The 12,036-nt window shown below is 40.1% G+C and overlaps 1 protein-coding gene across 8 annotated transcripts in view; it reads right to left on the bottom strand.

Annotated features, from left to right (window-relative positions):
* KIN (Kin17 DNA and RNA binding protein) overlaps positions 1 to 12,036 on the bottom strand; it is a 39,613-nt gene that overhangs the window by 4,106 nt on the left and 23,471 nt on the right. For all 8 annotated transcript variants that reach the window (XM_002717311.6, XM_070055766.2, XM_017347660.4 and 5 more), the window contains 4 exons: positions 8,044 to 8,173; positions 4,750 to 4,800; positions 2,918 to 2,986; positions 1,782 to 1,881 (listed from right to left, as the gene is read on the bottom strand). In XM_002717311.6, coding sequence (XP_002717357.1) covers positions 1,782 to 1,881; positions 2,918 to 2,986; positions 4,750 to 4,800; positions 8,044 to 8,173 — 350 coding nt within the window. The remainder of the gene's footprint in view (positions 1 to 1,781; positions 1,882 to 2,917; positions 2,987 to 4,749; positions 4,801 to 8,043; positions 8,174 to 12,036) is intronic.

Below are 12,036 nucleotides of genomic sequence, written 5' to 3'. Positions count from 1 at the left end.
CTGCATCCATGTGGGAGACCGGAAGGAGCTCCTGGTTCCTGCTTTGGATGGGCCCAGCTCCAGGTGTTGCTGTTATTTGGGGAGTGAACCAGTGGAAAGAAGACCTCTCTCTCTCTCTCTCTCTCTCTTCCTCCCTCTCTCTCTCTGTACCTATGCCTCTCAAACAAATAAACAAATCTTTTTTTTTTTTTAAAAAGAGTCCTCATTTATATTAAAGGAATAGATTTTAATTTTAGAAAGCAAGGAGAATAAGGTCCTTGGAGAAAATATTCAGAGTCCACAAGTAATAAGAGAAAATCTGGCTTATTTTATCTCTTTTTAAAATTCATAAGCTGGCATGGCAGCTTAAAAAATATTTAAACTTATGCTGCCATAGACTAAGCCATTCTAAGTATTTACCTAAGAGAAAAGAAATCATATATCCACACAAAGACTTGTACATGAATGTTCACAGTTTTATTTTTAATAGCACAAAATGGTAAGTAACTCAAACACCCAACAGGTGACTGGATGAAAAAAAAAAAGCCTGCAGTATATCAATAAAATGGCATACTGCCTGGAACAATACACGGTGACAGGCACATGCACAACATGGGGGAATCCAAAACAATTATGCTGAAAGAAGCAAGATAACAAAAATAAATTTTCATGGTTTGATTTTACTGTTAAAAATTTCTAGAAAAATGCAAACTAATCTACACAGACAGAAAGCAGATGGATGGCTGCTTGAGGAAAGAGAGGGGGGAGATTAGACAGAGAAACGAGGGGATATATTCTCTTGATTGTTATGGGTTCAAGGGAGTCATCACAGGTTAAAACTTATCAGACTGTGTATTTTGTATTTGTGTGTGATCTATTGTACATCCATTATACCTTTATAAAGCGAAAACAATTTCCTAATTTATTCTTTTTTTTTTTTTTTAAAGATTTATTTACTTATTTGAAAGGCAGAGTTACAGAGAGGCAGACGCAGAGAGAGAGAGAAAGGTCTTCCATCCACTGGTTCACTTACCAAATGGCCAAATGGCCAGAGCTGGGCCGATCTGATGCCAGGAGTCTGGAGCTTCTTCCGGGTCTCCCATGCAGGTGCAGGGGCCCAAGGCCATTTTCCACTCCCTTTCCAGGTCACAACAGAAAGCTGGATTGGAAGTGGAGCAGCCAGGACTCAAACTGGCGCCCATATGGGAGGCCAGCACTGCAGGCAGTGGTTTCACCTGCTATGCCACGGCGCCAACCTCTCTAAACTATTCTTAAGAAGAGTTTTTTTTAGGGAGAAAAAGAAGAAAAAATATGAAAAGTGGAAGTTCGGAGACTGACCGCATCAATGCACCAGCAGTGATACCACCAGGGCTTTTGAACCAGAGGCAGTACCTAACCAAAAGAGTGTTTTTACTTAGAGATGGGTAAGTAGAACTCAAATAGCAAAGACAGTTAAGTAAGGAAGGGAGAGCAAAATAACAGACTTTTATTTTTATTTCAGTTAGGTAAGACATATATTAGTAATAAACCTAATATTATTGACTTTATCCAAAGATGTCTGTGTTTGGCTTCAAGAAAGAAAAAAGTATTGTAGGTTGGGAAAATTATTCATGCCACAAAACAGCCTGATCAGAGGACTGATAAGCTATTATATAACCAGATGTCAAATGAGGATCATTTATATTGGCAGTTAATATCTCTGAAAAGCTAGCCTATCTATAGCCTACAAGTAATGTGAACAAACCACGGTTTTAAGAATGCAATGGCTCTCAATGTGCGAAAGGATCCACAAACAGATTTACCTGGTGCTGGAATTACTGTCTCTAAATGAGTCTGGTCGAGTTTCAGCTTGTCTCCAGAATCAATCATCTTTACAACAGCTGTATACTTGTCAATTACCTCCTGTCATGTAAAATGAACACTTTTATATTAAAAGAAATAGGTGAACACTCATTTAGAAGGGTGAAAGCAAACAAAATTCCAATCCAAAAGTAAGAACTCCCTCCATGAATGACACTGTATTTCTCAGTCTACGGTTCTTAACAAAGACCTCAATTCAAAGCTAGAGAAGGGGGCCAGCATTGTGATGCTTAGGGATAAACTGCCACCTGGAATGTCCTAGTAGTTTGAGTCCCAGCTGCTCTACTTCCAATCCAGCTACCCGCTAATCTATCTAGGAAGGCAACAGACAACGGCCCAAATGCTTGGCCCTGCCACCCATGTGAGAACAGGATGGATGTCCTGGCTCCTGGTTTTACCTTGGCTCAGAGCTGGCTGATTCAGCCATTTGGGAAATAAACCAGTAGGTGGAAGATCTCCCTCGTTTTCTCTCTCTCTGTTGCTCTTTCAAATAAACACATTAGGAAAAAAAAAAACAAAAACAAAAACAAAAAACTTTCGAGAAAGAAAGTTTAGTTAAGGCTTTCATCTGAAATAAATAAAAGACTGTTGATTTTGGACTAAGAAATTAAGAAATCTAGCAAGAGGGGTAGCTTTGTCTCGCTCTAAGTTGGCAAAGGGTAATTTATGCACATACAAATCTGGGTGCTAGAAAGAAACAGCATTTAGGAAAGGCAACAGAAGAAAAAGGACTCAGTCAGAACAGCCTGAGAGCTAAAAAAAGGTGGTCTCTCAGGAAAACTTGAGAAAGTCCCAAAGAGCAAGGCATGGGTGCTGAGTGTTTTAAGAGATGCCAATTAAATTTCATACATACTATTTGCTCCAGTAAAACAGACCAAAGTTAAGTATAAATTATGGTTGGAAAAGGAATATTTTTCCAACAGTTATGAATTAAGCTTTCATTTTATAGAATATTCAAGAACTTTAAACACTAGGGCTTTAGCTACTTAGACTTGATTATCAAGGAATAAGAGTTTCACTGGATCCCCCACTATCTTCTTTTAAAAAAATAATTCTATTAAAAAACTCAGATTCTCACCTTAACAATACCCTTTTTCTTATGATATTTCTCTCCAAGTTTCTTGGTTATAATTTTCACAATGATTTCCTAGAAAATAACAACAACAAAAACCCAAAGATGAAAGGAAAGATGCATATTATCTTTTCAGTTTTAGTTCTTCCTGCTCAATCATATTCACCAACAACCACAGTAAAATGTAACTGCTCTGCTAAATAAGTAACAACAGAATTCTAAGCTTTCCCAGAATGGGAAGATATTTCCTCAGTAACCCTTTCTACCTTCCTCCTCTTTTTTTCAATATGGTTACCAAAGGGACAAACCTGGGGCTGGTGTTATGGCACAGTATAGTCACAGCTGTGATGCTGGCATTCCACATCAGGAAGCACCAGCTCAAGTTCCGCCTACTCCGATTACAATCCAGCTCCCTGCAAATGAGCCTGGGGAGGCAGCAGAAAATGGCCCAAGTGTTTAGGCCCCTGCCACCCATGTAGGAGACCCAGATGAAGCTCCCAGCTCCTGGCTTCAGACTGGTTCAGCCCTGGCAGTTGTGGCCATCTGGGGAGTGAACCAGCGGATGAAGATCTCTCTCTCTTTCGCTGTCTCTTCCTCTCTCCCAATAATTCTGTCTTTCAAATAAATGTTTTAAAAAAGAAGAAGAAATGTTTCTTACTGTATAAAGAGATAAACCAAGACATGGAACCAAAATTATGAGTTTCTTTATACTCTTGGGATAATGACTAGAAGACCTGAATTGGAACTTTGGACTGCTCTACTTCCATGTCTATTATTAATCTTATTTTTCAAATAAAAAATTTTCAAATAAAAAATTCTGTTGATCGAACTAGCTTTTTTTATATTTATTTTGAAGATTTTATTTATTTATTTGAGAGGTAAAGTTATAGACAGAGAGAAAGGTCTTCCCTCCGTTGGTTCACTTCCCAAATGGCCACAATGGCCGGAGCTGCACCAATCTGAAGCCAGGAGCCACTGAGACTAGAACCCAGCGCCCATATGGGATGCCAGCGCCGCAGATGGAGGATTAACCAAGTGAGCCACGGCGCCGGCCCCAGAAATAATCATCTTTTAAAAGCCATGGTAAGGCTTGCTCCTCTTCCAATCCAGCTCTCTGCTGTGGCCCAGGAAGGCACTGGAGGATGGGCCCTGCACCTGCATGGGAGACCAGGAGGAAGCACCTGGCTCCTGGCTTCAAACCGGCGCAGTGCCGGCCATAGCAGCCATTTGGGGGGTGAACCAACGGAAGGAAGACCTTTCTCTCTGTCTCTCTCTCTCACTGTCTAACTCTGCCTGTAAAATAAAAAATAAAATAAAATAAAATAAAAGCCATGGTAAATGTTAAAATGTTTAATAAGGAATAATAAAAAAGCAATAAAATATGAAGCCTGAGACTGTAAAATTAAAATCTGTTCTTGCCTACAAAATGCCTAAATAGGTATTATTCTAAATTCAACAGGCTGTAAATTAAAAAAGCAATACCTCAGCATTTACAATTTTACCTTTTAAGTTCATTTCTGAAAAACACAGTCTTTTATGTTAAAGCAAAACATGAAAAAAATTCCAGGCTCAAAATCAAGAGGTTCATAAATAAACTCCTCACTGAACTCAAGGAATATTACAGGCTTCTAAACACGCAGTAGTCCTGTAAGCCAGCTGCAATCAACAATTAAAGATCCAACAGAAAGAAATGGCATTCTGAATTATAACTCTATCTATATATAATTTTACAGATTTTGAAATTTACATAAGTTTAGAAATTTGGAAAGATTCAAACGCTATGTAAATCATCACTTACAGGAGATCTAGAACTTAAGAAGCTCCACCTGGATACTTACAGGCTGTAGCCAGTAGTCTGTTCGGGCAGTTCTTTTCTTTTCCTCCTCAATCTACAGAACACACGAAAGACACACTTTACAGAACAACCATAAAATTTGCAAACTCTGATAAATACAAATAAACATTGCTTGTAATTAGTTTTTTATTTTAAAATATATATAATAATGTCAAGTGATCCAAACAAAATCCCTCTCTAGTCACCACTGCACGGTTAGCACTACCTCACTCTCGTTCTGCTTTCTCCCATATAACTGTTAGAAGCTGGTAAACGCATGAAGTTTTCACATAGTAAAAACACACGTAAAAACACATTGGTCTACAGCACGTAGACCAATTTAGCACATCATGGTTACGTATAATCTGATAGCAAAAAGGAGCTTCCCTGTTTGACAATTATAGTAAACTTCCTGAAGGAAAGGGAAGAAAAACACCCTAAGAGAACTATAAATGAGAGTGTGACTAAAGAAAAAATGTTGTTTGGACAGTATGGCTATATATGTCTTTTCTTTCTTAACCCTAAGTACTAACTTTCATTAAGATTCAACAATGTAATTCTTTGGTTGGTTCTACACTTCATTTAATATTTTTCAACTTCCAATTTCAACAAAGAATATTCTAGATGTAGTATGCATTGTGGTGAAAGTAGGGAGATAGGGCTTCCCATTTTATTTTGAATTAAGTTCAAACATTCCCCATCATAGCATGTAAGATTTCTGCAATAAACTTCCTCTACTGCTCTGTCCTCAAGTGCTATCATCTTTTTTTTAAAAAAAAGATTTATTTTATTTATTTGAAAGACAGAGTTACAGAGAGAGGTAGAGACAGAGAGAGAGGTCTTCCATCTGTTGGTTCACTCCCCAGATGGCGGCAATGGCCAGAGCTGCATCGCAGGAGCTTCTTCCGGGTCTCCCATGTGGTTGCAGGGGCCCAAGGACTTGGGCCATCTTCTATTGCTTTCCCAGGCCATAGCAGAGAGCTGGATCGGAAGTGGAGCAGCCGGGACATGAACTGGTGCCCATGTAGGGTACCTGTGCTTCAGGCCAAGGCTTTAACCCACTGCACCACAGTGCCGGCCCCAAGTGCTATCATCTTATGCTTCCTATGCTCTAGTACAAGGGCCTTTCCTTCTGTGCTTAAACTAGCTGAGATATTTCTTGAGATACTTTTCATAATGCAATCCTCATATCTCCTTAGCACTCAGCATTTATTCAATACAGATGCTCCCCAACTTATCACAGGGTCATATCCTGATAAACCCATCATGAGTTGAAAATATTGTAAGTCAAAAAATTTATTTAATACACCTAACATACTAAACATCATAAGTTGGCCTAACCTACTCCAAACATGCTCAGATCACTAACATTAGCCTACAGGTGGGCAAAATCATCTAACACAAAACTTATTTTATAATAAAGTACTGAATATCTCATGTAATTTATTGAACACTGTACTGAAAGTGAAAAAGAGGTGCTTATATAAGCACACTTTTGCACAATCACAAAATTGGAAAATTTTAATTTGAACCATCGTAAGTTGGGAACTGTGCATGTTTATTCATGGATCACCTGCTTCCTGAATGGCTCTCTCATTAGCATGAAAGAGCCATGACAAACATGGACAGTGTTTTTGTCCCTAGTATACAGATCCATAACTTTACCCAAATACTCAGAATGTAACAGTGGCTCAATACTGTTGAATAATGAATTACCACCAATTCATAATGTATTCATCTTGTAAACACTAGAAACTTTCTAAACTGCCATGCATAGCGTGAGATGAGTAACACAGAACCATGCATGGTAATCTCCCACTCCTTCACAACAAAGAAAAAACACGGAGAGACGAGAAATAATTATATTAAAAGAAAAAAAAATTTCTTGTGTTCATATGCCCTTTCTCTGTTTTTCCTCTTTTCTTCTACTTATCTACAAATTCTTTGATAAAGTAAGTCCATGAGTTAGAAGAGAGAACGGAATATTTAGGAGTACACTGAGAACCTTCTATGAGCCAGTGCTATGGTATAGTGGGTTAAAGTCCTGGCCTGCAGTGCCAGTATCCCATATGGATGCCGGTTTGAGTCCCAGCTGCTTCACTTACAATCAAGCTCCCTGCTAATTCACCTGGGAAAGCAGCAGAGGATGGCCCAAGAGCTTGGGCCCCTGCACCCACGGGGGAGACCCAAAACAAGCTCCTGGCTCCTGGCTTTGGACTGGCTCAGCTCCTGGCTTTGGACTGGCTCAGCTCCAGCCATTGCAGCCATTTGGGGAGTCAATCAGCATATGGAAGACTTCTTTCTCTGTGTCTCTACCTCCCTCTTAACTCTTAAAAAAAAAAAAAAAAAAAAAAGGACCTTCTAGTGGCCAGTGCTGTGGTTCTGTGAGTTAAGCTGCTGTTTGCCACACTGGCATCCCATATCGGGGCACTGGTTCAAGTCTGGTTGCTCCAGTTCCAATCCAGCTCCTTGCCAAGGTGCCTGGAAAAGCAGCAGAACATGGCCCAAGCACTTGAACTCTAACCCCTCATGTGGGAGACCCAGATGGAATTCTGGGTTCCTGGATTCCATTGGGGGCAGAAAGAAGATCTGTCTCTCTCTCTCTTACTGTACCTTTCAAATAAATAAATAAATCTGAAAACCAACCCTTCTACAGATTATTCTAGGATACATGGAGGATCTTGATTTCAATTACCTTCTAATTGAATTCTACTAACCATAACATATGGAGAGTTTCAAAAACAGCACTTGAAGCAAGAAAATAAGCCTGTTTGCTCCAGGGTTGCCAACTCTGTTAGGATGGAACTGCACTTAGGTTCCCTTTCCCCAGCCTCATGTGAAAGTTTTTCTGACTTTGTATTCATCTGTATTAATTGGGGCCCACACTGTGACACAGAGGGTAAAGTCACCACCTGCAGTGCTGTCATCCCATTTGGGCGCTGGTTCGAGTCTCAGCTACTTCACTTCCGATCCAGCTCTCTGCTATGGCCTGGGAAAGCAGTAGAAGATGGCCCCAGTCCTTGGGCCCCTGCACCCGTGTGGGAGACCTGGAAGAAGCTCCTGGCTCCTGGCTTTGGATCGGCACAGCCCCGGCTGTGTGGCCAATTGGGGAGTGAACCAGCAGATAAAAGACCTCTCCCTCTCTCTCCCTCCCTCTCTCTCTGCCTCGCCTCTCTCTGTGTAACTCTTTCCAATAAATAAGTAAATCTTTAATAAAAAAAAATCTGATTGAGCTTTTTGGGTTTGAACTACACTCTTCCAGTTGCTAAGGCATCCATAAACAGCCCCTAAACCATACCTCCATGATTTCATCAAGCGCAGATTTCTTTTTCTTCTTTTCTTTGGCCTGAGCTGAGCTCTGGGAAGATTCTTTTCGTTTCACTGCTGCTGCACTCCCTAGTGTCTGCAGTGCACTCGGCCCCAAGGAGCTGATCAACAGAACCATGCTCGTTAATAACAACTATACACAGTCAGATGTTTCACAAAGTGCAAAGTTAACTATACAGGACAAACTCGTTACGTAATTCATAGCAGTTAATCAGGATGATGAAGGGCCTGGGTGCATGTCCTACCGGACTACCAGCAGTAAGAGAACATATAGCCTGTCCTGTCTAATTCCTCGCACTTTCTCCTTATCGTTTCAATTGTGCTACTACAATTCATACAGCCGAAGGATGGTAGCACAGGGTGCGGTGTTGGGCAGGTCAGGGTTTGAGACTATTTCTTTCAGGACCTGGACTGGCTCACTGATCTAAGTCTCAGGTCTTCAACTATAAATGGGGAAAATAGTATGACCCAACTTCTAGCTAGACTGCATGGATTAAATGAAATGTTTTAAAATGATTAGCAATCTAGCACATAACTATCAGTTCTGTTTTTAAAAGCAAAGATCTAAACATGCCACTTACAGAATAAATGACAAATGCTTCAGTGTCAATCTACACTATGAATCACAGGCCCAAGGTACCCACTTATCATTACCCCTGACCAATGATACACACCGGCCATTGTGACCATTTCCCTATGGACGGCTACTGTGTGTTTCAAGACTGAGAATTTGCATATGACTCATTTTATAAATAAAACAGTCTCCCTTTTTATCTCCACTTGTTGAAATTCTTTTTTTTAAGATTTGCATTTATGGGGCTGGCACTGTGGCACAGCAGGTAAAGCCTCCACCTGCAGTGCCAATATCCCATATGGGGCACTGGTTCAAATCCCAGCTACTCCTCTTCTGATCCAGCTCTCTGCTATGGCCTGGAGTAGAAGATGGCCCAAGTCCTTGGGCCTCTGCAACTGTGTGGGGGTCCTGGAAAAAGCTCCTGGCTTCAGATTGGCCCAACTCCAGCAGTTGCAGCCATTTGGGAAATGAGCCAGCAAATGGAAGATCTCTCTCTCTCTCTCTCTGCGTCTGCCTCTCTGTAACTCTGCCTTTTCAATAAATAAATAAATCTTAAAAAAATTTTTTTATTTATTTGTTGGACAGAGTTAGAGAGAGACAGGCAGAGAGATATATTCTACTCAGAGAGAGAGAGAGAAACAGGCAGACAGATAGAGAGAGATATTCTACTCAATGGTTCACTCTCCAAATAGCTGCAATGGCCAGTTCTGGGCCAGGCCAAAGCCAGGAGCCTGGAAACACATCCAGGTCTCCCACATGGGTGCAGGGGTCCAAATACTTGAGCCATCTACCACTACTTTCCCAGGCACATTAGCAGGGAGCTGGATTGGAAATGGAACAGCTGGAACTCGATCTGGCCACTCATATGAGATGCCAGTGTCGCAGGCAGCAGCTTAACCCACTGCGCCATGACACCAGCCCTCTGTTGAAATTCTTTAAGATCCATTCTTCATGAGAATTGAACTTCCATAGCATCTTGTGCCGTGCGTGACATTCCACTTGAAGTATAATCATATCTGCATATGTGACTCGTCTCTTACAGTAAGGTGAGGGGCAGTATTTTTTCCCCTGTAAAAGTAACTTATAATGTACATAAAATAGATACTCTATTAATATTTGCTAACTCAGTCACTCTTATCTGTCTAGTCATTTAATGTGTCATTCACAGAGGATGAAACAAAGGATAAATATTTACATAAAATTACCTTGGAGACAACCAAGAAAAAAAATACAACCAGTAGCAAACACAATAGAATTATTTCCCTTTATTTGGACTTTCAAAAAAATGCATTTATGGTGGTGTTGGATTCATTAGTGCCAGGTTACTCTCAGGACTCATGTTCGGTTTGCAGTCAACTAAAGTCTCCAGTTTTTCTACACAGAGGATTGCACTTGGGGAGCCCCCCACTCTGTCTTTAAAGAAGATGGTTTCTGTGCATATAAATTAAGGCTTTGCCTTTTGGAAAGCTTCACTTACTGGGTCTTTATCCCACAATTCAATCAGAAATTAAATATTATAGTAACCAGGGCACATTATTTACAGCTGTCCCAAACTTGGAAAACATGGTCAATTAACAATTAAAACAAGGGCAAAAGACTTGAACACACATCCCTCCAAGGAAGATACACGAGTGGCCGGTAAGCGTCATGAAAAGATGCTCAACTCTCACTGATCATTAGGCAAATGCAAGTCAAAATCACAACGAAATGCCACTTCACATTAGAAAGAGTGCTATGATTAAAAACACAGAAAATACCAAGTGTTGGCCAAGCTGTGGAGAAACTGGAATCACTCAACATTACTGGAAGGAATGTAAAATCTTGCAGCCAATATAGGAAAATGGTATTATAGTTGCTCAAACAATGAAACACAGGAAAACCATACTGTCCAGTAATTTTACTCATGAGTATATATACACAAGAACTAAAAGTAAGGTTTTGGAACCAATCTGCATACCAGGGTGTAAGTAGTAACATTCACAATAGTCAAAAAGTATTGACCCCAAATGTCCACCAACGGATAAATGGGTGAACATAATGTGGTATGTCCATACAGTAGGGTATTTTTCAGCCTTACATAGAATGAAATTTTGGTACATGCTACAAACATGGAATAACTTTGAAGACATCATGCTAAATGAAAGTAGCCAGGCACAAGCAAGCATATCAGGATTCCACTTGTATGAGGTGCCTAGAGAACAGTCAAACTCATAGAAACAAAAAGTAGAATGGTAGCATTGTTTACAGCTGCTTTCTCACTATGAAAGCAGAATTTAGTGCTTGTGACAAAAACATATGTTCAAAAAAAGTCTGAAAGGGTACAGAATTTCAGTCTGAGCTAATGAAAGTCCTGGAGATGGATGGTGGTTACATAAAAGTGTGGATGTACTTAATCCAACTGCACTGTACATTTAGAAATGGTTAACATGGCCACACACACAAATAAACCTAATGGAAAACTGTCTATGAAGAAATGTATTTAGCATTATCAAATGCATAGAATGCAACAAGCAATGAAGACAAGACGATCAGAACAGCCCAGTAGCATTTCATGTTATAGTGGAAGAACACACTGGAAGGCATTCTAGAAAGCAGGAACAGTAAATGCAAAGGCAAGAAAGATTAAGACCCTTCAGCAGAATCAGGGACTAAAAAGAACTTCATACAGCTAGGGTGTAAAGGGCAGGAGATACCCCAGATCGCAAGGGTCATGTAACAGTATGTAAAAAAAATAAAAAATCAGCTTATAGATACTGGACATGGGGAGACTTTACTTGGAGAATGACATGGTGAGAATGTAAGTTTAGATCTTTCTGCTTGGCATATCAAGGTTCTATCAGAGTGGTGAGAGACTGAGACAGGGTTAATAGGGGTTTAAAATCAAGGCAAGATATGAAGATTAACAGATTGGACGTGGAAGGTACAAGTCTCTGGCACAGCCCTAGATTTCTATTTTCAGTACCCAAGAGAATCTTAGAGCTATGAAAGGAGATGGAGAAATCCAAAAGAAAACAGAAGGGGAATTAAATAGTCCCTCTCAAGCCGTGGAGAAGCTGGGCTTGTTTTAGGTCTCAACATAGCCTCCAATGTCCATTTTGATACTTACATCATTTAGTTCATTCTAAGTTTTAGATATACAAGATATAAAACACCAGGAGAACAAATCCCAACGTCTAAAAAAGTACTCCATAATTCCAGAAAAGAAACATTTAGCTGAGTCATTTAAAGGTGCTAGCTGTGACACTATGTACATATTGATATATGTAATTGAGACAAAATTCACAGAACTTTGATCAAATAAAACTAACATTTTTCCTGATAATGTCAAGGCTTGGCCTAGGAGTACAGCAGGTGAACAGATGCCCCAAAGCTACCACATCCTCACATCCT

The sequence above is a fragment of the Oryctolagus cuniculus genome, chromosome 13, assembly GCF_051225735.1.
Source record: "Oryctolagus cuniculus isolate XC-2025 breed Fujian yellow rabbit chromosome 13, ASM5122573v1, whole genome shotgun sequence".
Taxonomy (NCBI): Eukaryota; Metazoa; Chordata; class Mammalia; order Lagomorpha; family Leporidae; genus Oryctolagus; species Oryctolagus cuniculus.
This window is presented reverse-complemented; position numbering and strand designations above follow the sequence as displayed.